Genomic DNA, 23,880 nt, shown 5'->3' on the forward strand with positions numbered 1-23,880 from the left:
ACTTCCAGAGACTTACAAAAGAGAAACGTTGAGATGTGCTGCTCCGTAGGAAACAGCATCCGTTTCTGTTGTATCCGTTTCTCTCGTGTGTGAATGCTTTAGACCCCTCTGGTGACCTGTACTTACCCTGGTAGTGCTCGGAGGGAGGACCGTGTACCCAAGACTTACGTCCTTTATGGTGACAGCAGCCGAGTGCCTTCAACATAACCTTAATACTACTTTTTTACTGAACATTTCTTAATTCCTGGAGAGAGAAGACTCCTAGGTCAGGGGGTTCCGGATGTCACCAGGTTGATCTTTTACGGGATTTACTGTGAGGTTGAAAATAGGGCTTTTAAGTGATGGGTGGGTGTCCAGTTGATCATAGTATTTCCTACCACGTACATCACTTGTACATAAGAGACTCAGAAACATCTTAACGTTCAATCAGCAAAAATACAGCACATCGAGACAGTCGGTGAATTGGACAATATTCCGTAGATGATAGATTTTAATTACAGTACCTTCGAAAAACCAAAGTACCTCTAATTTTCTTTCTAAAGGCAGCTCCCAGCAGAAGCGAAACTCTTTTCTCAAGTGATTGGCAGTTGGAGGGAAATCATGTTTAAAATCCAAAACAGACTGGATGCTTTGCAAGTAGCCACCTCTGCGGGGATTCTGGAAACTCTGCAGAATTGCAACGCGTCTCTTGAATATATAAAGAAAAGTCTGGAGGTAAAGCTACAGGAGCCCTGAAGTGGGGAGCCGTGTCATCCATGCACCGCAGAAACCACCGAAATGTGGTTTTTCTTCCCTCAGGCTGCCAGCAGCATTTCAGACTCACCGCCTGTGGGGTACTGAGAATACTGCTGAGAGGGAAGAGAGGTGCATGGGCCAATCTAAATGACCTTTTAAGCGCCTGCCTGGCTTTCCTTTTCTGTAAATTGAGATTAACCATGGTGCCCACCACGAGGGGCTTTGCGCTAAATGAGATCATGTGTTGAAAGCAGGAGAGCTCGCCCACAGGAAGGACTCGATGAATGTTACTTGTTAGCTCTTTATTATTAAGTTATAAAATCAGCAAAAGTTGAAATTGAACACTTCGATGGTTTTATAAATTACTGATTCCATAAATTTTTACACTGCCAGAACATGCGATTGCCAGCTAGACATAGATGTCTTGAAATACTGGGTTTTCGTATTTGAGATTTGTGGCGAACACAGTCACTCCCCTTTATAAACCAAGGTGTCTTCCAAACCTTCGTTCCTTTCCCGGGTGGAACACACGTCTCGGTGGCTGGGTGGCTCCTCCAGAGTTCCCCGCGTGTGGCTCTTGGGTGCACACGTAGGCCCCACGGAGGATGTGACGCCTGTCGTGATGAAACACATCCTGAGCTGCACTTCTCTTGGTTCCGGACAGGACTACCTTGAAATTAAAAGAATGATTTTCCCACGATTTTACTTCCTGAGCAACGAGGAGCTGCTTGCTATTCTAGCCGAGAGCGAAGACCCCGAGTCCGTCCAGGTAACGCCCTTGTCCCCTGCCCGGCAGCACCCGTCCCCGGCCACTCGGGCTTTGACAGCGTTGCCCACCTTTGTTTCCGGTCCGCAGCCTCACCTTGTGAAATGTTTTGAGAACATAAAACAGTTGTTGATATGGAAACAGGAAATCGGCCCTCCTGCTGTGATAATGCTCGTATCGAACGAAGGAGAAACCCTTGTGATGCCAAAGTATGATATTTATGCTGCAAGCTAAACGCTTAGACTCCGTAAAGCTTTACTTAGAACCTCTGCCTGGAAATTTCTGGCGTATCATAGACATTTGCTAAGCAAACGGTTTCTGCAGAGATAATATACTTGTGTGGAATTGGACTTTTCCATGAACACAAGGTTTTATTGTTTGACGGGGAAGGAAATTTGCTTGGGGTGGCTGGTGCTGCTCCCACGGATGCTCCTGGGACCTCTGGCTTTGCCCTGAGTGGCCCCCAGGCAATACCAGCGGGCTGGGCCCTTCCCTTACACTGGTCCAGTTCACCAGCCCTGGCAAGGGCTCGCTGACTTTGGCATGCGGCTCCCGATGTGAGCTGATTTTGAAAATGCTGTGCCCAGCTCTCGCCGTCCACCAAAACCTCTAAGTGGCCCCTGACCTGGGCTTACCGTTTCAAAGATCCAGCGAGACTCCCAAATGCTTCTTAATATAATCAGTCTGTTTTGTAAATTCATATTTCCTGGCACTCTTAATTCTGTAAATGTGTGGTTTTGATGTCAGAATTCCCTGAAGCTATGTGATATGCTATTTGCAGTTTTTCCCAAACTAAGATCTGGAAAAAAAACAAAGGATGTTATAGAATTAGAATCCCTTGTTCTGTGAACAGTGTAAGTGTAGGAAACTTAGTCTATGGGCTTATCAAAGGAATGAATCAGGAATAAAAATAATTCATTATTATTATCAAATTACAGGAAAATTCGTGTACGAAATGCTGTAGAACAGTGGCTGGTAAATGTAGAGAAAAGCATGTATGATGTGCTGAAAAAGTGAGTACAGTGGTCAGATCCTAAAATTATTATGCGTATGTTCAAACCTGGTCAATTAGCTACTGATCTAAGTGGGAACTAGACCGAGAAATGCATGGAGTAAAATCCCGTCGTGTCATGTTTTGATAGAACATGACGAGATATAAATAATATAACTAATTTTTTTGTTTACAGATTTGTAAACCAAGGGATTGAAGACTGGCACCACCAGCCTTTTCCCCTGTGGGTGGTATCGCACCCAGGACAAGTGGTACTCACCGTGGTAAGTCGATGCTGCGCTCATATGGACGCATTTAACGGTGGCTGCCCTGCCAGGAAAGAGATTTAGAAATAAGCCACTATGAAGGGTACTCATGGATGCAGCTTACTTTGAAATATGTCAAGAAGTAAGATGGACAGATGGACGGATAGATAGCTAGAGATGTGACAAAGTGCCCGTAGAGCAAAAAGTGAATCGTGGACTCTCGGTGGTGAGTATATAGGTATTCATGTTACAATGAATTCCTTCAGCTTTTCCAGTTCAAAATTTTCATAATAAAATGATGAATAAAGCTAGGCATTATTTTCCCAGAGATATCGCTATATTGTGCTGTGTTAGTTGTCTACTGCTGTCATTTAAAAGCTACTACAAACGTAGCCGCTTTAAAACAACACGATTTATTGTCCTACAGTTAGTTTGTAGGGTGGAAGGACAACGCAGGTCTCACTGGGCCGAAATCAGGGCGTCAGCAGGGCTGCGTTCCTTTCTCCAGTTCAGACTCTCAAATCCGTGCAAAGTGCAAGCTCTCTGTTTTACACACACGCACGTGTACTCTCACGTACACACACGCCACACATACGCTTCTTGGAAACATTTGTTTTCATTTCTAAAATGTATGCTTCAGCAGTCGTATTTATATTTTACTTTTTCAGAGCCAGATCATATTTTATAATGAGTGTGTCAAAAGTTTTGCGAGCTCTCACTCAAGAGAAGAGCTGGAAAAGGTCCACGCTGGTATAATATGTCATCTAGAAGAGGTTGCAGAGCTGGTGGTGCTGGATTCTAGTAACTCTCGAACCAAAATTGTGCTAGGGGCCTTGGTTACCATTTACGTTCACTGCAGAGATATAGTGAGAGATTTACTACTCAAAAATATCTTCAATGCAGAGGACTTTGAGTGGACAAGGTATGTAGATCTGAATTATAACTCTACATAAACTCATTTCTCACATACACACCTCTAGGTAAATTCTCTACAACAAGCTTTGTCAAACCTGAGTTTTAATTTTCTAGAAGAATAAATATGGCTAACATGTCCATACTACCCAGAACAATTTATAAATTCGGTTCAATCCCAATCAAAATTCCAATGGGCATTTTTCACAGAAATGGGGGGGGAAATACTAAAATTCGTCTGGAACCACAAAAGACCCCCAGTAGCCAAAACAGTTTTAAGACAAAAAGAACAAAGTTGGAGGCATGGCGCTTCCTGATTTCAAACTACATTGCAGAGCTATAGGAGTCAAAACAGTATGCTTTTGGTGTAAAAACAGACACACAAATCAGTGGAACAGAACAGAGTCCAGAAATAAATCCACACGTATGGACGATCTATAACAAAAGGGCCAGTAATATGCAATGGAAAAGGGTAGGTCTCTTCAATAAATGGTGATGGGAAAGCTAAAAGGCCACGTGCAAAGAATTAAATGGGCCACCGTCTTACACCATAAACCAAAAGGAACTCGAAATGAATTAAAGACTTGAATGTAAGACTAGAAACCATAAAATCCCTAGAAGAAAACATAGGCAGGTAAGCTTCCTAACATCTGTCCTGGTGATGATTTATTGGATCTGACCCCAAAAGCAAAGGCCAAAAAAACAAACAACAAGCAGGACTGTAGCAAACTAAAAAGCCTTCAACAGAGCAAAGGAGAAACCATCAACAAAATGAAAAGGCAAACGTACTAAATGGAGAAAATATTTGCAGATCATGTACCTAAAGAACTCATAACTCGAAGCCAAAATGAACCCCAAACAATTTGATTAAAAATGAGCAGATGAACCAAATGGACATTGTTTCAAAGAAGTCATACAGATAGCCTCTGGGTGGTGAAAAGATGCTCAGCACCACTAGTCATCCAGGGAAATGCAAATTAAAACCACAATGAGATATCACTTCACACTGGTTAGAATGGTTGTCATAAAAAAGACGAGGGAGAGAGAGGGTGTTGGTGAGGGTGTGGAGAAAGGGGGGCCCTTGTGCACTTGGTGGGGATGTAAATTGGTGCAGCCACTGTGGGAAATGTAGGGAAGTTCCTCCTAGAATTAAAAAGGGAACCACCGTAAGATTCAGCAGTGCCACTCCTGGGTATTTATCCTAAGGAAACAAAATCGCTACCCCCGTATGTGTCTCAGTATTATTTACAGCCAGCTGGTGAAGGGGTACAGAAAATGTGGTGTCTGTGTAGAATCTCAGAATGTTACTCATCCACTGAAAGGAGGCAATCCTGCCCCTTTTGCTACATTATGGGTGGAACTTCATGGCAATGTGCTAAGTGAAATAAGTGGGACAGAGAAAGACCAGTACTGCGGGGCACCGCTTACATGTGAAATCTGAAAAGCCTGAACTCTTAGGAACAGGACTGATGGGGAGCTGTCAGAGGCAGGGGGTCAGAGTCACAGACTCCAGTTATAAGTAAGATTTGGGAATGTAACGTACAGCATGGAGACGATAGTAAACAATACTCGTTATATTTGAACAGTGCTGAGAGAGTAGATCCTAACAGATCACATCACAAGGAGAAAAGTTTGCAACTGAGGTGATGGATCTTAACCTATTGCAGTGCAGTAGTCACTTCACAATGTATACATAACATATATGTTAAATCATTGGACACCTTAAACTCAGTGTTATATGTCAGTATCTCAGTAAAATGGGGTGGGGGAGAATGTATATCTTAAAGCTACAAATAGGTCAGAAATTTAACTAAGAGCTTTGTAGAGGGAAATATTTACAGTGAACTACACAACTCATAGTGTTCATAAGATGAACACAGTCAGTTTTTCCAAAGCACAATTTTTTTTTTTCTATTTGGAGCACACAGCATTTGTCTCGGCTGCGCTCACCGCAGGGACCTGGTTTCTAACGAACAGTGTCCTGAACCACATTCTCCCTGGAAACCGTAACAAGCTTCCCGGGGAGTCGGAGCAGCAGGACCCGCTGGGCCATTTCCCGGGCCCTCCCGGGTCTGTAGGCTTCTGAGTTCTCATTATGAACTAGTTGTCCGGCACTTTCCATGTGATTTTAATGTTTTGATTTCTGTTTTCAATCAGTGTTTCATTTTTTTAATCTGCATCGTGTTTCTGCATTTGAAAAAAAAAAAAAAATTTGCCCCCATAATACGAGCATTTAAAATATTTTTTTCTAGACATTTGCAGTATAAATGGAATGAAAAGCAGAAGCTGTGCTACGTATGCCAGGGGGACGCGAGCTTTACCTACGGCTACGAGTACCTGGGCTGCACCCCCAGGCTGGTGGTCACGCCCCTCACCAGCAGGTGCTGGCTCACCCTCACCGGCGCGCTGCACTTGAACCTGGGCGGCTGCCCCTCGGGCCCGGCGGGCACGGGCAAGACCGAGAGCGTGAAGGACCTGGCCAAAGTACGTGCTTTCATGTCCACAGTAAAGGCTTCTTTATAAGTCGCAGACCTTAGCAGTACCTGAAGTTGACACCATTTCCCTTGAGATGTTCACAGCCTGTCGCTAGCACAGCCCTTCATGCACCTCGGCGGCTAACACTTGAGTGGCTGTTTGGTGGTGGCATTTAGGCTCCTCAGCAAGTCAGCATCTGCTCTGTATTTACTTGGAAAACCATTGAACTAACCAACTGGCATGTGAATGACACTTGTGTCCCCCTTCCCCTTCCTGAAGGGGTGATTGGTTTATTTTGTGCCCCATGCACAGATTTTTGCCTAGTCTTGGTGATTAATAGCTGTGTGTGCTTGTGTGAGAGAGACAGACAGACAGAGACAGACGAGACAGAAGTGACTGATGAGAGGATATAGTTTATGACTTCGCGGGAATGTTTTTCTCTTAGTTTTTCTACTTGTCGATGTGTTTAAAAACACGGCCTTAGTGCTCCGTGTGCTAATCAGCTGAACTGTAATAGTAGATGCACATTGCCGCCAAGTTGAGTTTTGTGAGTTTTTAAATTTGGTATGTAAGTCATCTTTAATTGCAAAAGTTTTCTCAAAAGAATAAAGACATTTTATTACTCTGGAAGCTTTAACATTAGTATTTTGTGTCATAATTCAAGAAATGTATTAAAGTAATATTTTTGTTTCCCAGTCCTTAGGTAAACACTGTGTGGTCTTCAACTGTTTTGAGGATTTGGATTATAAGGTAAAGCTTATAGACTCAGGTAAAAATATTGTACAAATAAATTATTCATTGAGGATTGAAAGAACAAGAGAAGTATCTTAGAGATACATTAAGTAGTAACAGAACTATAAGTGCTATTAATCATTTAAACTCACAATAGAAACTTAGAATGTAATATAAACTTAAAACATTATAGTTTGCTTCCATTCAACTGAACTGCTTCTTAAGACTCTGGTTTTCAAACTTTTTGATAAGGATCTTTCCAAACCAAACAATATGGAACATGCATAAATTTTTTAAAATTAAGAGTACTGCTTTATGTATATAAATTTATTTTATGTGTTCTAATCCTGTACATTAATTTTCTAAAAAGGTAAATCATTAAGAACAATAGGCTCTTATGATGACACAGAAATTTGAGTCAGAGTTTATGTAGACGATGAGACTTTGTCAGCCTTAGTTTGTTTCGGTTGCACTTTATCTAAGACATGTCTCGTAATCTGAACCATATATTAAAGTTTCACGTGCCTCTGTGCCTGTCACAGATTTTCTCAAAGTTTCAAAACATTGTATTTTGCCTGTTAAGTCTCAACCCTTTACATTTTATCGCTGTCATTTTATTTGCAGTTCAAAGCACATTACGTCTGAGATCCCGAGTTCCCAATTTGTGCTCACTTTGCATATTAACAAAATCAATAAATAAGCTGATTGAATTATTATTAAGACACTAAGTAGAGTCTCTTTGGAGGGAAACTGCCTTCCAGCAGGCACAGCAGGACCAGGGGGAGGGTGACCTGAGTGAGGCTCTCGCTTGCTGAGCAAAACCGAAGGGGGAACCAAAAAAACTAATACTCGAGGTAAATAATATTTTTAATGCAGTATTTTCTAGAAGGAAAATTAATGCCAAAAAAACCCATGATAAACACAGTATCAGATATTTAAAGAAAAACAGATGCTGATTCCTGCACTGGGAGGAAGGAACCAACTTCTGTGCCCTGGGCCTGAGGCTCTCCCTCCCTTCCCCGCCCCCCCTCTATCCCTCCCTCACCCCCTGTCCCGCCCCCCCTCCTTCCCTCTCCCACCCCCTGTCCCTCCCTCCCTCTCCCACCCCCTGTCCCTCCCTCCCTCCTTCCCTCTCCCACCCCCATCCCTCCCTCTGCAACATCGGTGCATCTGGGCCTCCGCATGCTTTTTGGCCCCACAGTGTTCTTGCTTGTTTTGTCGGTTTAGCTGCCAGCACTTACGCATCAATAGCGTTCACTCCGGATTTTCAGCCTCTCCCAGAACACAGGCCGGGCCACCCTGGGCCTGCACCATCATAAACAGCAGGGTTGTTGAGTAGCAGCCGCGGCCGTTAGCCGGGCCCCCTCCAGGCTGGCCTCCAGCTCGCCTCTCGTCAGAAACGGGGCCGGTTCACGAACCCTCCTTACCTGCAGCAGCCCGCCTCTGGCCCTGGAGCGTCGTCCTAACCTAGAGAAAGGAGCATAGTCCTTCAGACACTTGACAGCCATCTGCCGGAAAATTGTCAAGACCTTAGGACAGAGCAGGCTCTGCGAGGAACAGGGCCCCGGGGGGGGGGGGACTGCCAGCCTGCGCCAGCTGTGGCCCTGCCTCGATGGCCACTGTCAGCTTCAGAGTCGGCTGCCGCGTGTCCGGCTTTTATAACAGACAGACAGACTGCCTGACTCGTCCCAGGGCCTAAGCACGCCTACAAAAAGCCTGACTCGGCCGTCGGGGTTCGCTTGGCGTGGGCAAATGGGAGGGACATGCAGAAGTGAATGTCCTGGGAAGGATTTCCCCCCACGTGGTCATTTCAGTAACCTTCTGTTTTCTTTAAGATCATGGGGAAATTCTTCTTCGGACTAGTGCAGTCGGGGGCGTGGTGCTGCTTCGATGAGTTCAACCACATCGACGTGGAAGTCCTCTCGGTGATTGCCTCGCAGATCCAGACAATTAAGGCCGCCAAGGACTGCTACTCTGTCAGGTATTTGCTGGGTGCGCCTGGGCCCCTGAACTGCAAATGTCACCTACGTTTATTGTTGCTGCTGTTAAGTATTTTTTCCTACAGTGAGTGTTTGGGCGGGGGTGGGGCACTTATCTAGAATGTTTTCTTTGTTTGGCAAATAATGTGAAAAAATCTTTGATTTCACATTTTCTTAGTGCCTTTTCATCTTAGGATGTTGCATTTGAAGAAGCCAAAGGTGGTGGGTTTTGGTGGTTTATTCCCCCCCCTTGTCATTCTACATCTTTTTAAAAAGCAAAATTATACTGGCCACACACCAGCAGCCCCCTCTTACCCCATTACTGTGAATGAATATAATTTAATAGTCTTGTAATGATGTTCCGAGGCTTCCCAAGTCTCCCCTCCCCTCCCCTCCCCTCCCCCCATTGCTTTCCAGAATGCTCTGTTTGGATTTTAATGTCGCACAGCCTTGGGAAAGTTCCAGGCTCGGTTGTTCTCCCGTACTCCGGCCTAGAGGAAGTTCTCTCAGCGATGCAAACTGTCATGTCTCGTAGGTTTGTGCTGGAGGGACGAGAAATCCGTATCAACATGTCCTGCGCAGTGTTTGTCACCATGAATTACGGGTGAGTGTGGGCGAATCTGTAGTGGGAGCGGACACGCTTCTCTTTAAGTCTCAGCCGCGGCTGGAGCTGCCGGGCGTCGCACGGGGACCCTGGGCCGCCACCCCGTCTCCCCCGTCTCCCCCGCCTGAACCCCCCTGCTGGCCCCGCTGTTTAGAAACAGCCACAGTGACATTTTCACTTCCCGAGTAGCCAGAGAGGAGATGCGCCACAGAGAGGACACCGACAGGAAAGCTGGTGGGACCAGCAGGAGGAACAAGGGGTGGAGGCCGGGCCGGCTCAGGACATAGGTGCTGCTGGGGCGGTGGGGTCACGGGCCGGGGAGCCGGGCAGAGCCACGGGGACGCGAGTCGTGGGAGGAGGCACGGGGGGGGGGGATCACAGACGAGGGAGCACGTGAGATGCAAAGCACAGTGGAAACCACCTTGTGAACAATAAAGCCCCCAGCATGGTTTCGGGGAAGGTTATATCGTGTATATAACCGAAAAACTGAAAAGTGTATTTCCCCCCCCTTGTTTTTCTTACCCTCTTAAGATACAAAGGTCGCGTAGAGCTCCCAGATAACTTAAAATCTCTCTTTCGCCCTGTGGCAATGGTGGCTCCCCATTTTCAAATGATTGCTGAAATCATTCTGTTCTCGGTGGGTTTCAAATCCGCAAAATCGCTCTCCAGAAAGCTCGTTAACCTGTACGACTTAGCCAGCAAGCAGCTCTCACAACAGGTAAGGAACTGCTTTTCTCCAATACAGGCGATTCCAGAAAACTTTTCTGGAAATTGTCCAGGAATGACCTGGGGAGCTAATGGAGCTGGAAGTCCTGTCCGCACATCAGGTCCGTGGCCCAACTTGGACGTAAGGCCGTATGTCAAGTCGGTCAAGGGGCCAACCCTTTCCTCCAAGCTCAGGGGGGCAGTAATTGAGTGTCTGCTATTTTAAATGATAGACCACTTTCTCCATCCAGGGGAGTTCATTTAGAGCAGCGGTTCTCAGGCCTCATTGTGCATCAGAATGATTTGGAGGCCTTGTTGGAAGACAAGCTGCTGGACCTCACTGCCAGCTTTCTAATCGTCTGGGGCAGGGCCAGAAAAGTTGCCTTTCTAACAGGTTGTCAAGAGTTCCCGCCGCTGCTGATCCGAGTGGTACCTGCCACACTTGGAAAATCACTGTTCTAGAGCGTTCGTTTCTAACCCACAGTGGTTTGCACGGCTAGACACGCACTTCCAAAGCGTTCCTCTTTACAGCCGTCTTTCGGTTCGTCTCTCTCTGTCAGAGAAAATTTAATTCCGTTTTCAGCCCCTTTACTCCATGTTAACTGTACTTTAAGAAGGAGACTTTCGGGAGCACCCGTTCGGGAGAGAAGTGAGAGCGTTGGAAGCAAAACTGAACTCGTGTCCCTGTTTCTCTCCATCGCATGGACGACTAGCCATTTAACTACATGCTCTTTGCATTTACTGCCAAGTTATTTCGTTTTTCCTTCAGAAGCTTAGTAACGCACGTATTTTAATGTTTGCTAGGATCACTATAATTTTGGCCTGAGGTCTCTGAAGACAATTATAATAATGGCTGGAAAGAAGAAACGGAAGTTTGAATGGTCAGTGGAATTTTGAATTGTTCGGTCAAAAGTAGTTGTACAGCCTGAGAAAATAGTGTGTACAGTAGTTTTATGAAACGATGAGAGACGGGGGGAGCTCCAGGAGCTCTCAGTGAAACACATACCCAACCAGACATAATGATTCTCTAACGTGAAGCAAGATCTGTCTTGGGAGAAAATGTGAGAGGGGTCAAGGCCATTCCCCAGAACCCCCGCAGGAAAGCCCGAACTCTTTCCCCCCTCGGAGATTTTTAATAAATCATTGTTATTTTTCATTAGATATTAGTTAGCCTGAATTCATTGCAGCTAAAAAAACCAAACACACAAAAAAACCCTGTTGCTCCATTGCCCACCCCTGGAGCAGTGATGGGAGTGACGTCACCTTGACTGCTCTAGACAAGGCAGAGCCCGTCCCCGGAGCTGGGCACCGCGCTCGCTCGCCCAAACCGCAGCTGCTTTGCGGTGAGGGAAGGGGCGCAGGAAATTGGAGCAGCCCCCTCTAGAAATGAGTATTAATGGTCTTTAATGTCAGCAAAGCATCTCTGCTAACTTGGTTTTGTGTAATTTTTTTTTTTTAATATGTCTTTATTGATTTGAGAGAGAGGGAGAGAGAGAGAAACATCAATGGTGAGAGTCATTGACCGCCTGCCTCCTGCTGGGGATCGAGCCCGCAGCCCGGGCCTGTGCCCTGACCGGGAATCGAACCCCGATCCCCTGGATCCTAAGTCGACGCGCAACCGCTGAGCCACGCCAGCCCGGCTCACTTGTTCTCTCTCTTTGTTTTGTGTCATTAAAGTACCGCAAGCGACAGTCTCTCGGTAATGGACGAGTCTCTGATCGTGATTGAAGCGGTAAGAGAAGCTTGTTTACCAAAATTCATTGCAGAAGACGTGCTACTTTTTGAAAAGATCATAGGAGATATTATTCCCGAAGTGACAGTTTCAAAAGTCAACCAGCTGGCCTTGGAGGTAATGAACCTTTCGGAAGCTGTCGCGAAGGACTTGGATGCGGAGTGTCAGCTTAGATAAGAAGCTCGATGTGGGTGGAAAAGATTGCGGTTCCTCCCGAAACGCTCTATTCATGTTGCAGGTGGGGGATGATACTACTTGGGGGTGTATTTTCCCCTCGGGGGGAGAAAGAGCTTTCGGTGCATTAGGCCCGATGGAAGGAACAGTGACCTGTACCCCCCGAGGCGAGGAGGAAGGCTGTTGGGTGTTGAGTTCGCCCCAGGGCCAGAACTACTTGCCCCCCACTTGTCCAGCCCTGCTGAGCTCTCTGTGCCCCCTTTGCCCGTCCCATTGCAGGAGTGCAGGGAGCGAGAAATGAAGCGGGCAGGGTTGGCGAGAAAAAAAGATAAATTGTCTTTTTTCTGTAGACATAGCTACCAACTGTATCCGCACCGAAGAACCACTTTAGAAGGAAGCAGCTGCCCTTAGAATTTCTCTGTTGAAATATTAAGTGTCTTTCTAAGCTACAGCCACTCGCTGGGATGTTTTAGCCACTCGCTGGGATGTTTTAGCCACTCGCTGGGATGTTTTAGCCACTCGCTGGGATGTTTTAATGTATAACCGCGTCAGGTTTGCAAACTTTGAAATTTTACTTGTTAAAACTGTTCTGAGATATAACATTGAAACATTAAAATAGTCATTGCAAAATTGAAAACCTACCTTAGCGGTGAGTAGAACTGCACAAAGATGTGGAATCTTCTGCATTTTTTTACTGTAGGATAAATACTTGTCCTATGGCAACAGCGAGTCCTTGAGTACATCTTAAAGCAGGAGTTCTTAAATTTGGGAAGGGCCTATGAATTTGCTACCGGGGTCTCTGAACGTAAAATTTGGATGTGTTGTATTTTGGGTGGAAAGTAGGTTTTCATTATTCTCAGGTTGGTGAACTAAAAATATTAAGAACTACTATCCTAAAGTACAGTACTTGGTACCTGGTTAAGAGAGATTTTGTAGGATTACATACCAAGAGTTGGAGCTGCAGTGCATTTTACATTGATGTGTTTATTTTCTTTTAGAAAGTAATAGCTATTGCAACACAACAGCTGGGCTTACAGCAATGGCCAGCTCAGAAAGAAAAAGCCATCCAGTTTCATAACCAACTTCAGGTAAGTGTAGAATATATAGCTCCTTGCTCCTGGGCTCTGAAACCATCAAGGAGAAAAACACTATCAATCAGAGAGCTCTTACCATGTTCTTCGAAGTAGAGTGGTTTATTGATTAATTATTTACCTGGACTTATTTGACCCCTCACTGTAACTCTCAACAAGACTCCTCCTCACCGATTTGCTATTTGTTATTACCAAGTTTTCATATCTAACAGGGTGGATTTCTTTACCGATTTCTTCCACATTTTATTTTTTTGGTCTGTGTCTCTGTCTTTATGACAACACCACACAGTCTTCATTACCATAGCTTTACGGTAGGTCTTTATATCTGTTGGTACCAATTATAAGGGAGGAAAAGTTACCCCTGACCCTCTTAGGGCCCCAGGCTGGGTCTGAAGATTAAACTAATAACTAAGACACATTAACAAGGGAAAAGCATGTAACTTCTCCTGAATTTTTGCATGTACATGGGAGCCTTCACAAAAGAATGTTTGTGAATGTTTGTGCCCCAGCCCCCAGCACTTGAATTTGGGGGGGTGGGGCACCAACACTGAGCCCCTACCACCAAGGTGAGGCGGTCGTGGTTGGCATGGAAAAAGGATAGAGTCGAGCAAAAGTTTTGCAAGAGGTGAGGGGGTGAGAAGGCAGGTGTTCTGCTCTGTGTGACTGGTTCACAGGGGTTTTATTAACCGGATTAGGGAAATAAGAGAACCGAAAAGAACATATGGATTAGATTATGTTGAAAAACACGCGAGGCATTCAGATGGGAACATTTAGTAGACCATAGAAATTTCTGGTTCTTAGAACCAAAGCCTGGGGGAAATGTATACATTAGGGAGCCATTAGAATTCAGACCCAGTTAAAGATGCTTCAAATCCACGGGGTGGGAGAGTTTCACTGTAGGAGAGAGAGAGAGAGAGAAAGATGAATTAGAAGGCTAACACGGAAACAATAGCCGGAACTCAAGAGAGAACATTGACCCAAGGAGAGTCCAGAGAAATTTTGTCACAGAGGCCACTTGTAGAGAGAAGGTACAGGAATAAGCCAGAATTGGAAAGTGAGATGAACTGTGAAATATCAAGGCCTGGAAGTTATTCTTTGCATTTTAAAATGAGATCTCCGGTGATTTTAACATTAGCCTCGTGCGTAAAAACAGCCCAGATTAACGTAGATGGAGCCGTAGTGTGAAGGGAGGGCTCGTGGGTGTCGTCTGGGGACCTGCGTGAGATCGGGAGCCTGGACGGTTCAGCTCAGCGGAGCCGCCGGCAGCCCAGACGGCAGGCCAGCCGCAGCCGCCGTCTCCTTCGCTCTAGGCTTGTGTCGGGGTGATGCTGGTGGGCCCGACGGGTGGAGGGAAGACGGCGGTCAGGAGGATTCTGGAAAGAGCGCTGACGCTGTTGCCCACGGAAGATGTGCTGCCGCCTGAGGACAGGGACTTGACTTCACAGGTAAACGCTCTGCGAAGGAAAACGTTTCTCTCTGTGTCGATTAAGATCTGATTTTATGTCTCAGTCCCATTATATGTTCCCTTTGCATAAGCTGTTCTGTGCTTGTTCAGTTTATTTCTAGAAATTTTGTCGTTAGGCGTCATTGGTCGTGGATGGGCTTTTTTAATTTGAGTCAGACTGGTCATTGCTGGCATAAAATAGGATGACGGACTTACATGTTTATTTTATACTGAGTCGCCTTAGTTAACGGACTGGCAAGTTCTAATTTTTTTAGGTACTCAACTGAACCATCTTCAGATGAATATAATTTTGCCTCTTTTCTAATTATGTAATTATTATATTCTTAATTTATTGCCTTGATTAATCCTCCCAGGCAGTGTTAACTATAGTATCTCGTGCCTTTATCTGGAATGCAGTTAATATTGCTGCATCTAATAGGATGTTTACTCTTGGCCTATGATAAATATTCTTTATCATACTTTGGAAATTTTTTCTATTCTCATTATGCTTTGGTTTTTGATTCCTAGAATTTAGGAATGATTTTTAGCATCTATTTTATACATATATATATTAAAAATATCTTTATTGATTTCAGAGAAGAGAGGAAGGGAGAGGGAGAGGGAGAGAGATAGAAACATCAATGATGAGAGTCATTGATCAGCTGCCTCCTGCACGCCCCCTACTGGGGGGATCGAGCCCGCAACCCGGGCCTGTGCCCTGACCGGGAATCGAACCACAATCTCCTGGATCCTAGGTCGATTGATGCTCAACCGCTGAGCCATACCTGCCAGGCTATTTTCTGTATTTTAATTGGTTAATGTGCTAAGCTGTGATGATAGATTTACTAATGTTTCGTGATATTTTTTCATTCAGTATAAAGTTAGACTCCAGTGCGTAGTGTGTCCTTCAGTGATCTTATCTAAGGAAGTGTCTGCCACTTTTTCCCACTGAGATCCTAGAGTAGGTGGCACGGACTTCAGTTGTTCATGTAGCCCTGGGGTCGGTCTGAGGGCCAGTTGTGACCTGATGCTTAAGCTCTGTCGACTCTCTGTCACCTCCACACCCTACCCCGGTGCCAGACATGCCACGTCCCAGCTCGTCTATTGTATTCCTGGACGAGGCACAGTGGAGTTTTTTCTCATTGTTTTTCTAGGGATATTATTTGTAATGGCTAGGATTTTTAAAATAATGATCTGAATATTACGGCTGATTTCAATACATCAATTTTTTATTGTTCTTGGAAATTGCTACCTTTATACAGAATCTTTCCTCAAGCAGAAAGGCCTCTCTTAAAACACTTTGGTAATAGCAGTGCAAAAAAATTAAATAATTGTACCGTAGTTAATGTCTTTAAAAACCATGCTGGATTTTTCTCAGACTTCAGGAAGAAAAGGAAAAGTGGATATTTGTATTTTAAATCCAAAGTGTATCACTGTTAGTGAGCTATACGGGCAACTGGATCCTAACACTATGGAATGGACCGATGGACTGTTGTCAGCAACAATCCGAAATTACGTATATAGCAACACTACGTGGAATTCAAAGAAAGACACCGATCTCAGACTGAAGTCGTCAACCTTAGAGTCATCTAATGTAAGTGTAGTACGGAGTGATCATTTTTATTTGACTGTTGTGGGTTATTTCATTATTTAAAAGAACTGATATCAAAGCGTCATTAAATACCAGGGTAAAAGCAAGTATAAAAATTACCATCAGTTTTTAAAAAAGAGAAAAATTAAGCTATTAAAAAAAAAAAATCACATTGTGTTTTAAAATGGTCGGTAAATGACAACATGAGGTTAAAGATGCTTGCTTTGCAGGGAGCACAGAGTGGATCAAGCAGTGATTCAGATGCCACCCCTCTACCTTACAAATGACCGAGTACAGAAATACTTTAATAGAAAAATGAAGAAAGCATTTGATACGAAGTTCATCAAAAACTAAATATGAATAGCAAAAATGTTTTTCGAAAAGTTCTCATTAGTAATCAAGTAGAGATGGTGTCTTCTTAATACTCACCCGAGGAGGAAGGATGTTTTCCTTCCCCATTGATTTTTAGAGAGAGTAGAAGGAGAGGAAACGGGAGAGAGGATTGGTCGCCTCCCGCACGGGCCCTGGCCAGGGGCGGGTTTCGGGCCTGCAGTCCCGGTACATGTCCTTGACAGAGACTCGAACCCGCGACCCTTCGGTGCGTGGGCCGACGCTCTAGCCACTGAGCCACACCAGCCGGGGCCGCCTTTTCTTATTTTTATCACAAAGGAAAGCATATTGACATACCGTCCATTTTAGTTGGAAAGTGCGATCAAATAAAAATGTAAACTTTATCGGTAACTTATTTTAGGTTTTCCAGCTCCATGCCTGGAATCCAGCAGATGTTCATGGTAATATTTTTAAGAAGGAAATGGAGAAAGATGTTAAAATGACAGAAAGTGAGAGTAAGTAGTATTATTAAATTTAATACAGATGATTAATGAACATAAAAGACAAACTGAACCAACCTGAGCTTTGTTTGTGTTTTTAGAATATTTTTGATTAGTGATATTTTGTTCTTGCACTGTTAATTTTCCCCCTGGGTGCTTACCTACAATTTGTCTAATTTCACCATGTTATATTAGAGTGCGTGCACATATAATTATGTTATATAAATACCGGAGCTTACACAGCCCTTTTAGGTCATACCAAGTAGACATTACAGGTAAAAATAACTCTCGCGTGAGAAGCAGCAGAGGCGAACCACAGTAGTATTGCCAAGCGTATTCCGTTTGGGGGAGCACAGCGATCACACATAGTTAAGTTTCCCTCAGAGGGTTTTTAAGAAGGTCCCCGAGGCAGGTGTCTCGGCCCATCTTGGCAGCGGTGGCCTCTGGGCCCTACCTCTCCCCTCCTGTTCTTCTGGGATATTTCGGTGTCTTTTTAGTGGCTAACTACTGTCTCCATAGTGACCCCTTCCTACCTCCCCTGTCCTGCCTGACGGATTTCCCAGGAGCAAGGTGACAGGTCTAGAGGGCGTCAGGAGGAGCAAGGGGGCTCCCAGTGTGAAATGCGCCCAAATCCACCTGAGCCGTCTGCAAAGGACGCCTGCTTCCCGCAGGCAGCACAGGCAAAACAGTGCCTGGGTGGGAGGGGAGCCCCACAAAACCATATCAGGGCAAGGTAAATGCATGGCTCTTCCTCTTATCCAAAATTTAGGGGCTAATTATACAATCCAGCTAAGAATTGTATAATTACAATTATGCAATCACAATTGTCTACGAATGTCGAAACAGCGTTTAAAGCGTTATTAAGTACGTGGTAGGAATATTTATTCGTATTTAACAGGCATTAGAGATCACACACAAACACATCCCCTCTAGTCATCTTTCATATTAATTAGAAAGTATTTTCTCAATAAAACAGAGTATTTGCAAGATTGTAATGAAGGATGACTGAGGTTCTTCTCAGTTACACTGAACATGTTTCCCTCCAGAGTTCGACTGGCAGTGGGTCGTCCTAGATGGCCCAGTGGACACCTTTTGGGTGGAAAGCCTGAACTCCATGCTGGACGAGACTCGGACGCTGTGCCTAGCGAACAGCGAGAGGATTGCTCTGACCAATAAAATCAGGGTGATCTTCGAAGTGGACAGTCTCTCTCAGGCCAGTCCTGCTACTGTCAGCCGATGTGCAATGGTCTACATGGTGCGTTTTCAAAACAAAATTTCTTAGACAAAATGTATTGGTGAGGGTAATAACCCGTCACTATCTGCAGCACTTCTGATGTGAGTGGTCCCAGTAGTTAAAAGTGCGCGTCCCCTAAAGGCTCCTAGCCCAGAAGTGAACCTGAATGGAATTACTGCTGTTAACACTGCTCCTAATTGGAATGTCAGCCTTTTTTCCCACAACTGTAAGTCATGCCTTCAACAGACAGGGTAGGCGGCTGGTAGGAATTACTTTTCCAGTGGAGGAAAGCCTGCCCGAGGCCTTTCCACACCCACTCCGTGACTCTCAGAACCTGGGAAGCATGTTACCTAGAGGGTGGTGAAGAGGTAGGAGACAGAGCCAGGAGAAAGAGTGTTCCTGCGTGAAATTCATGATTAGGTGCTATGAGCCCTCTGTTCCGATCTACAGGACTCGGTGTGGTGGATAATGCCAAGTGCGGGGCTGATTTTCTGGGGCAGCAGCTCTTCTTAACACATGCACGAGGCCCCAGCATCCCTCTCTGCACGTAACCCCCCAAACACTTGTCGACTTGTAGGACTGTCATTAAAAATCACAGATATCTCAGAGAAAGGGTAATTCTTGAAGCTTTTCTGATCACTTGCCCTTTAATGAGTGATGATTCAAACCCACGTTTGGCAGTGGTGAATTAAAAAGATGGCAGGAAAAACAGCGGACACTATATATATTTACATAAAGTCATCTTGTGTTTTTTTATTGGTAGGATCCTGTTGATCTGGGATGGGAGCCGTATGTTCAGTCATGGCTTTCAAAAACGTCTAAAATTATGAGTCAATCAGGAGTGGATTGTCTTGAATTCTTGATAAAAAACAGTGTCAAAGATGGACTACAGTTCATAAAGAAACGTCAGAAATTTCAGCCATTTCCCGTGCAGGACATAACAATCGTTACAACTCTCTGCAGAATTCTTGATGCTTTCTTTGAATTCATGGGTAAAAACGGAGGCTTTGGACAATGTGAGTTCTTGCTCCCTGAGTCACACTAATGATGCTATATGTTAGCTAGCTAGCTAGTTAGTTACCACCTTTTATTAGATTTTATAAAAGAAAGGCTGGCCTGGGATTTTCAGTCTACTCGAATCAAAAGCAGACATACATGTGAAACAAGCTAAAAACCATTTCTAGAGGGGATGGCAGTAAAGTAAAATCATGTTGCACAGAAATGTTGACAGGTCACAAGGAAGAAGAGTATAAAGAATCCTTATGGGATCTCCGTTAGGGAAGACTGTTTCTGCATGTTTTAAAAACTCTTAGAGACATGAATAGTGGGGGGCAAAGCCTGTTCAGAACCCAAGGTGTAAACTACAGTCATGCAAAGGCATGGACATGGAAAGTGGTAAAATATCTGTCAGGAGCAATCAGGGGTTAAGAAAACAGGAAAGCACTGTGGCTGACGCGTGGCCCTGAGCGAGTGCCCGCATTCGGGCACGGTTCTGCCTGGCTCCTGATGAGACAGCAAGTGAGCAGGGGCTCCCAGCTCTCTCTCCAAAACCCTGTTTTAACACAAAGAAAACAAACATGATCTTAATCAGCTCAAAGGAAGAACGAGTAATCACTCATTCTTTGTGTTTCTCTGTGGAACGGATGACTTGGACCGAAAGGGTGGGTGATCGGCCCACAGTGCGCCTGTTTGAAGTTCGTTTTGATACGTCTTATTTGAAAGCACACAGGTTTCTTGGAGGCTCCACTTTATTAGCACCAATCGATCCTTTAGTTTGCCACGTGTACCATATGTGGAGGTGGTCAGCCTGAATGTTTTAAAGCTTTCATTTTGGAAGGAACAAACTTACAAAACAGTTACCAGAGTAGAATGAAGAACCCAAGTATGCAGATTCATGCTTCAAATTCATGCTTCAAGTATGCAGATCCAGGATCGATTCAGAAAGGTGCAGGTCTGCTCCCCTTTTCTTAGAAAAGTAACCCCCACTTAAGTAGGCCAGGCAAGATGACTCTGAGGTCCTGCATAGAAAGCAGAGATGTTCTCCAGTGACGATTCGCAAAGCAGTGCTAAAAGTTAAACCTCACTGATTGACCAGCTAAACTTTAAGTCGTGTTGCTTGTGGAAAAATACTCTTTCCTCTTTAAGGTGGAGATGTGAACTGCGTTTCAACTGAGAAGAAAAGTTCTCCGTTTTCAAAAGGTTCTGTCAAATTCAAGGACACAGAAAAGAGGTCAGTTACATTCATTCCACAAGCATGTTCTATACCTTCCAGGTGCCAAATTCTCAAATAGGCACAAAATTACTTGTCGGTAAACCAATGCTTTTATGACTTCATGACATCAAAATCTACTTAAACTTATTTTATTCCAGCTTAGATAGATAGCATCTTGTATTTCTAATACAAGATCACCAGATTTTTATGCTAAGTTATATGAATTATGTGAATACATTGGTCCAGACCATACATATTTGATAAAGAAATAAAATTGGCATGAATATATTTTATGAATCTACCCTTTGAGCTGAGAAATATTGAACCAGTTACTAGTGACTTTTGAGCTTTTATTTTTCTCATTTAAAAAGCTGGAATAATGTGATATGTGGTTGGTGCATAGAATAGTGCCTGGTGCATAGTAAGTGCTCAATAAATTATAACTACAGACGTCACTAACTCTGCAATTCTTCTGCCACTTGTAGGACAGGAAGGTCACTGTTGAGGCCTTCCTACATCTCGCTGTGAGTCCCTGAGACACTCATGTCACACTTGCTTTTCAGGGACAGGACATTCTTAATATGGCCTTTACTCTGCCCGTCAACTCTACCTTCAGGTTCACTCATTTGTGTACATCTTACGTACCAGCATCCTACCCAAACCTTCACTATTTCTTTCCTGTGCTGTTGTAATGGACCAGGAATTGGTTTCCCCAATTCTTCCAGTCCATTCTCAGCGTGATAACCATATATTATTTTTAATTCGTATTAAATAGCAAGTAGCCATAGAATAAGTAGGACTGTCACAATGTACCCGTTGATAAACATACAAGGGTTGTTTTCCATTTTTGTTATTACAAAAGTTACTGTGATTAATATGCTGGTACATGCCTCCTGATATTTATAGGCAAGAGTTTGATTTTTTTTTTTTTTTAAACACGTAAATTAGAATGTTTCTTTTTATAGTCATTTAATGACTTCCCATTACACTGAAAATGAAGGGGAAATGCCTTGGTAGCGCTTTAAAGGCCCTTCCTACCTCCCCAGTCTCACCCCCTAATCTCTGCCGCTCACTGTGTGTGTCCTTCAGTGACCATGGTCAGTTTCCCTTTTCCGTTTCTGAGACGAGCCGTGATCCTTTGACCTCATGGTCTTGGCACATACACTTCTGCTCAAATACTCTTCCCCCCACATGTTGCCCAATCTCACTCATTCTTCTGGTCTCAGTTTCACTGTTGCTTCCTCAAAGAGGCCTTCCCTGATTGCCACAATCTAAGTTAGTTCCCTCTACTGCTGTTCTCTGTGGCATGTTGGACTCCGTTTTCTTGTCCTGAAAATAAGGGATCGTGTTTGTTTTGTTTAGAGTAACTGATACATAGTCAGAATTCAATATTTGCTGAATAAACTATTACACATGGCTAGAAATTTCAAACAGAATTGTACACATGCATTGTCCACTAACGGTTGCCAGCAAACGTCAGTTCAGTGATATATTTTTAGGATTTTTATAACTTACAAATGATTTTATGATAATGCTAAATCCTGAACTGTTTTAAATGTCTTCAGGTCAGGCCCCAACGTTTTGTTCAGTCCCATCACCCTCAGCTTCACTATAGAAGTTCAGAGCCCCAAAGACCAGGGTGACCTGGGTTGACCCAAACTGGAGAAGACTCTCCCCAGGCTCACACTACCTGGCGTCAGCCAGATTGAATGAAGTCAACCCTAGGACTCGGTTGAGAGGCGACCATCATGAAGACTGTTCTCTTGCCTCTCTACGTAAAATGCAGAGAGGTCAGACCCTCTTCCAAAAGACAAGTAAACGCTCAGCTACTAAACTGACCTAAACTAAAAATGAATCGTACATACTTAAATAAATAAAAGTGGACAACAAATCTCTTACACATACGGTACTTCGAAAAGAACAGTAGTAGCAGGAGTATAATTTACATGACTTACGGAAGGAGAATTATACATTAGCTTTAAAATCTTTGTCAGCCCTTAATTACTATAATTTTTAATGATGAAATTTTGAAAAGATACTGAGATAAATGACTGAATGCTTTCGAAACGTTTTAACCTTCCCATGTGTCTCCTCCAGAGCGGATGAAAATACCTGGTACCTGGAAAAACATCCTGATAAATTAAAGATGCTGATTCAGAAGCTGTTCATCTTTGCGTTTACTTGGGCGTTCGGAGGGACTTTAAAACGGGAAGATGAGCATGAAAGTGATACGCTGTTGTATTCAAGCTTCGAACCTGCTCCCCATGCCAGAGTAACCTACGATTTTGACAACTTTATTCATGAATTATTTGAAAACAATTCCCAAGTAGGTAAGCTCTGGGAGGGAAAGGCCATAATTACGCTTCCTTTGGAGTAGAAATTGGAAACTCTGTGGCTGGGCTTACATTGATTAGGCCCACCTTCTAAAGTGTGAACATTAAAGGCAATAGAGGGTTAATAACTACATTTCACACCCTTTCTCCGGTGAAATGAGGCTGGAGGAACTTAGACCCCTGGCGGCTACAAGAAGCTGTAACTCAGGGAGGCAAAGTAAAGGGCCCGGGAACTGCGCGCTCGGCCAGGCGGGCCTGTTGTGCCATCAGCGTGCAGCGGGACCTTCACAGGGTTGCTGTAGCCTCACGTTTCTTCTTTGACACAAAAAAAGGCAACGATGTGAGGCGATGGAACGTTCACCTGATTGTGGCAATCGCTTCACGGAACGTGTGCGTCACATCATCACATTGTACACCGTAAACTGACACAGTATTTTGTGATTTGTGTCTCAGTAAAGCTGGAAACATAAAACGGTTTTAGATCAGGGACACCAAGTGTTCGCATGGAGGCAGAGCAGCAGGGACTTCATTTTGCTGAATGTGAGATGAAAAGGTACAGCCACTCTGGAAAGATGAAATCGCCATCTGACCCACATTTCACCCCTAGATGTTTATTCTAGAGAAATGGAAACGTATATTCACACTAAAACCTGCGCACACGTGCTTATGGCAGCCTTTTTCATAACTGAGAAAATTGGTAACATCTCAGATGTTCTTTAATGGACGAATGGCTAAAAAACCTGTGGTACGCCTACACAGTGGAATACTACTCGGCAATTAAAAAGGTTAACTATCGATGGAATGATGGGGAACAGTGTGTGCGAATCTTACATGCGTTATGCCAGGTGAAAGAACTCAGTTTCAAAAAGCTAGACACTGTATGATTCAAGTTATATGATATTCCAGAAAAAGCAAAATATAAAAATAGAGAACAGATGGGTGGTTGCCAGAGGTTAGGGTGGGTGGAAGGGTCTGAGTGCAGAAGGGCAGCACAAGGGAGTCCTTTAAGGTTCTAGAATTGTTCTGGCTCCTGTCTAGCGTGGTGGGTACAAGGTTACATGCATGTGGTAAAAA

General features: G+C 44.2%; 1 protein-coding gene across 1 annotated transcript in view; it reads left to right on the top strand.

Moving 5' to 3' along the window:
* DNAH14 (dynein axonemal heavy chain 14) overlaps nucleotides 1–23,880 on the top strand; it is a gene marked incomplete at its 5' end in the record, with an annotated part of 111,605 nt that overhangs the window by 36,027 nt on the left and 51,698 nt on the right. The window contains 21 exons of the mRNA XM_081123985.1: nucleotides 543–714; nucleotides 1,400–1,504; nucleotides 1,592–1,710; nucleotides 2,440–2,514; nucleotides 2,689–2,776; nucleotides 3,427–3,680; nucleotides 5,923–6,154; nucleotides 6,842–6,895; nucleotides 8,713–8,858; nucleotides 9,392–9,460; nucleotides 9,992–10,178; nucleotides 10,970–11,046; nucleotides 11,843–12,014; nucleotides 13,070–13,159; nucleotides 14,473–14,607; nucleotides 15,985–16,200; nucleotides 16,949–17,042; nucleotides 18,074–18,282; nucleotides 19,025–19,277; nucleotides 20,407–20,491; nucleotides 22,571–22,803. Coding sequence (XP_080980111.1) covers nucleotides 543–714; nucleotides 1,400–1,504; nucleotides 1,592–1,710; nucleotides 2,440–2,514; nucleotides 2,689–2,776; nucleotides 3,427–3,680; nucleotides 5,923–6,154; nucleotides 6,842–6,895; nucleotides 8,713–8,858; nucleotides 9,392–9,460; nucleotides 9,992–10,178; nucleotides 10,970–11,046; nucleotides 11,843–12,014; nucleotides 13,070–13,159; nucleotides 14,473–14,607; nucleotides 15,985–16,200; nucleotides 16,949–17,042; nucleotides 18,074–18,282; nucleotides 19,025–19,277; nucleotides 20,407–20,491; nucleotides 22,571–22,803 — 3,065 coding nt within the window. The remainder of the gene's footprint in view (nucleotides 1–542; nucleotides 715–1,399; nucleotides 1,505–1,591; nucleotides 1,711–2,439; nucleotides 2,515–2,688; nucleotides 2,777–3,426; nucleotides 3,681–5,922; nucleotides 6,155–6,841; nucleotides 6,896–8,712; nucleotides 8,859–9,391; nucleotides 9,461–9,991; nucleotides 10,179–10,969; nucleotides 11,047–11,842; nucleotides 12,015–13,069; nucleotides 13,160–14,472; nucleotides 14,608–15,984; nucleotides 16,201–16,948; nucleotides 17,043–18,073; nucleotides 18,283–19,024; nucleotides 19,278–20,406; nucleotides 20,492–22,570; nucleotides 22,804–23,880) is intronic.

This window comes from Miniopterus schreibersii, assembly GCF_964146895.1.
Source record: "Miniopterus schreibersii genome assembly, chromosome: 21".
Lineage (NCBI taxonomy): Eukaryota > Metazoa > Chordata > Mammalia > Chiroptera > Miniopteridae > Miniopterus > Miniopterus schreibersii.